The 1,152-nt window shown below is 47.1% G+C and overlaps 1 protein-coding gene across 1 annotated transcript; it reads left to right on the top strand.

Moving 5' to 3' along the window:
* Window positions 1–277: 277 nt before the first annotated feature.
* LOC135623546 (uncharacterized) lies at window positions 278–919 on the top strand. The gene has a single exon (XM_065126657.1). The coding sequence runs from the start codon at window positions 331–333 to the stop codon at window positions 667–669; it is 339 nt and encodes a 112-aa protein (XP_064982729.1). The 5' UTR covers window positions 278–330; the 3' UTR covers window positions 670–919.
* The last annotated feature ends 233 nt before the right edge of the window (window positions 920–1,152 follow it).

The raw sequence follows: 1,152 nt of genomic DNA on the forward strand, positions 1-1,152 counted from the left end.
CTAAAATGAATAATTTTTTATTCATGTCACACTAACGATCGATTAATCAAATGATCTCTTATCAAATATATCAAATTAGGAATTTTTAATTAGATTTGTAAAGAACACATTTAAACTAAATTAAAAATAGATAAAATTCACACCTTTGCATCGACAAAAGTCTTGATAACTCAGGTTCAGCGTATGTTCTTTGGGTCGATTGAGTTCAACCGACGTCCAAGCCGAGGAGGGTTCGATCAAACCACCCGTTTGCGCGTGCGTACTGCTGATCCCTTAACCCTCGCGGTGGTCTTTGCATCCCCATAGGGTCGAAATAGAGCGCTCCCATCGATGGCGTCTGCTGCTCCTTCCTCGTCGTCATCGGATGGGCGCGCGACGACGGGGCGGAGGCCGCTGGGGCTGGTGGCGAATGCGATAAAGCGGAAGCATGGCTTCCTGCATCTCTTTGTCATGACGGGCATCCTCATGCTCAGCATGCGCTCGCTGGGGCAGAAGTACCGGATCCGCGACCTCTCCCGCGACAACGATCTCCTCCGCGAGGAGTACGACGCCCTATCCCGCCGCACCGCTGCCGTCAAGGACGACCTTCTCCACGAAGCCTCCCTTGACTCCTCCGGCCTCCTCGCCGACCACCTCCGCCGCCTCTTCCGCGAGGACACCGACCACTAGCGCCTCTTTCTTCTCCTTGGCGCCGCTCTCTCCCCTCAGGTCGATCTCGATTGTTGTCTCTGTTTGGGTTCCTTCTTATTTCTTGCGGTTATCTTTTAGGTTTATAGTGGTCAAACGACAGCTTTTAATTTGATCGGAGCCGCATCACTCTTTATGGATTGTGATCTTGCAAAGAGAAACTAATATCTGTTGAAATGACTTTGCTTACCCACTGCTATATTGGGACGATAAGGTACTCTTTGATATTTAAGTGTGCTATGTTACGCTTGTTTGAATTTTCTCTTGAGAGAAATAAAACAATGCTGATAGCTAGTCTGTTTGTTGCCCTTAAAGAAATGTTTGCTATAACTGAATGTTTGCTTTATATACTCCTCTACTTTATTAGTTCGGTCGCAGAAACTGAGAATGCAGTTTGGTAAACTGGTGGAGAAGTGTTTGCTTGATGCGCACTAGGTGTCTGGAATGGTCTGACTAATGAAATGT

The sequence above is a fragment of the Musa acuminata genome, chromosome BXJ1-3 (assembly GCF_036884655.1).
Source record: "Musa acuminata AAA Group cultivar baxijiao chromosome BXJ1-3, Cavendish_Baxijiao_AAA, whole genome shotgun sequence".
NCBI lineage: Eukaryota > Viridiplantae > Streptophyta > Magnoliopsida > Zingiberales > Musaceae > Musa > Musa acuminata.

Coding starts and splice junctions, on each gene's coding strand:
- LOC135623546 (XM_065126657.1), top strand. CDS start 331: ATGGCGTCTGCTGCTCCTTCCTCGTCGTCATCGGATGGGCGCGCGACG.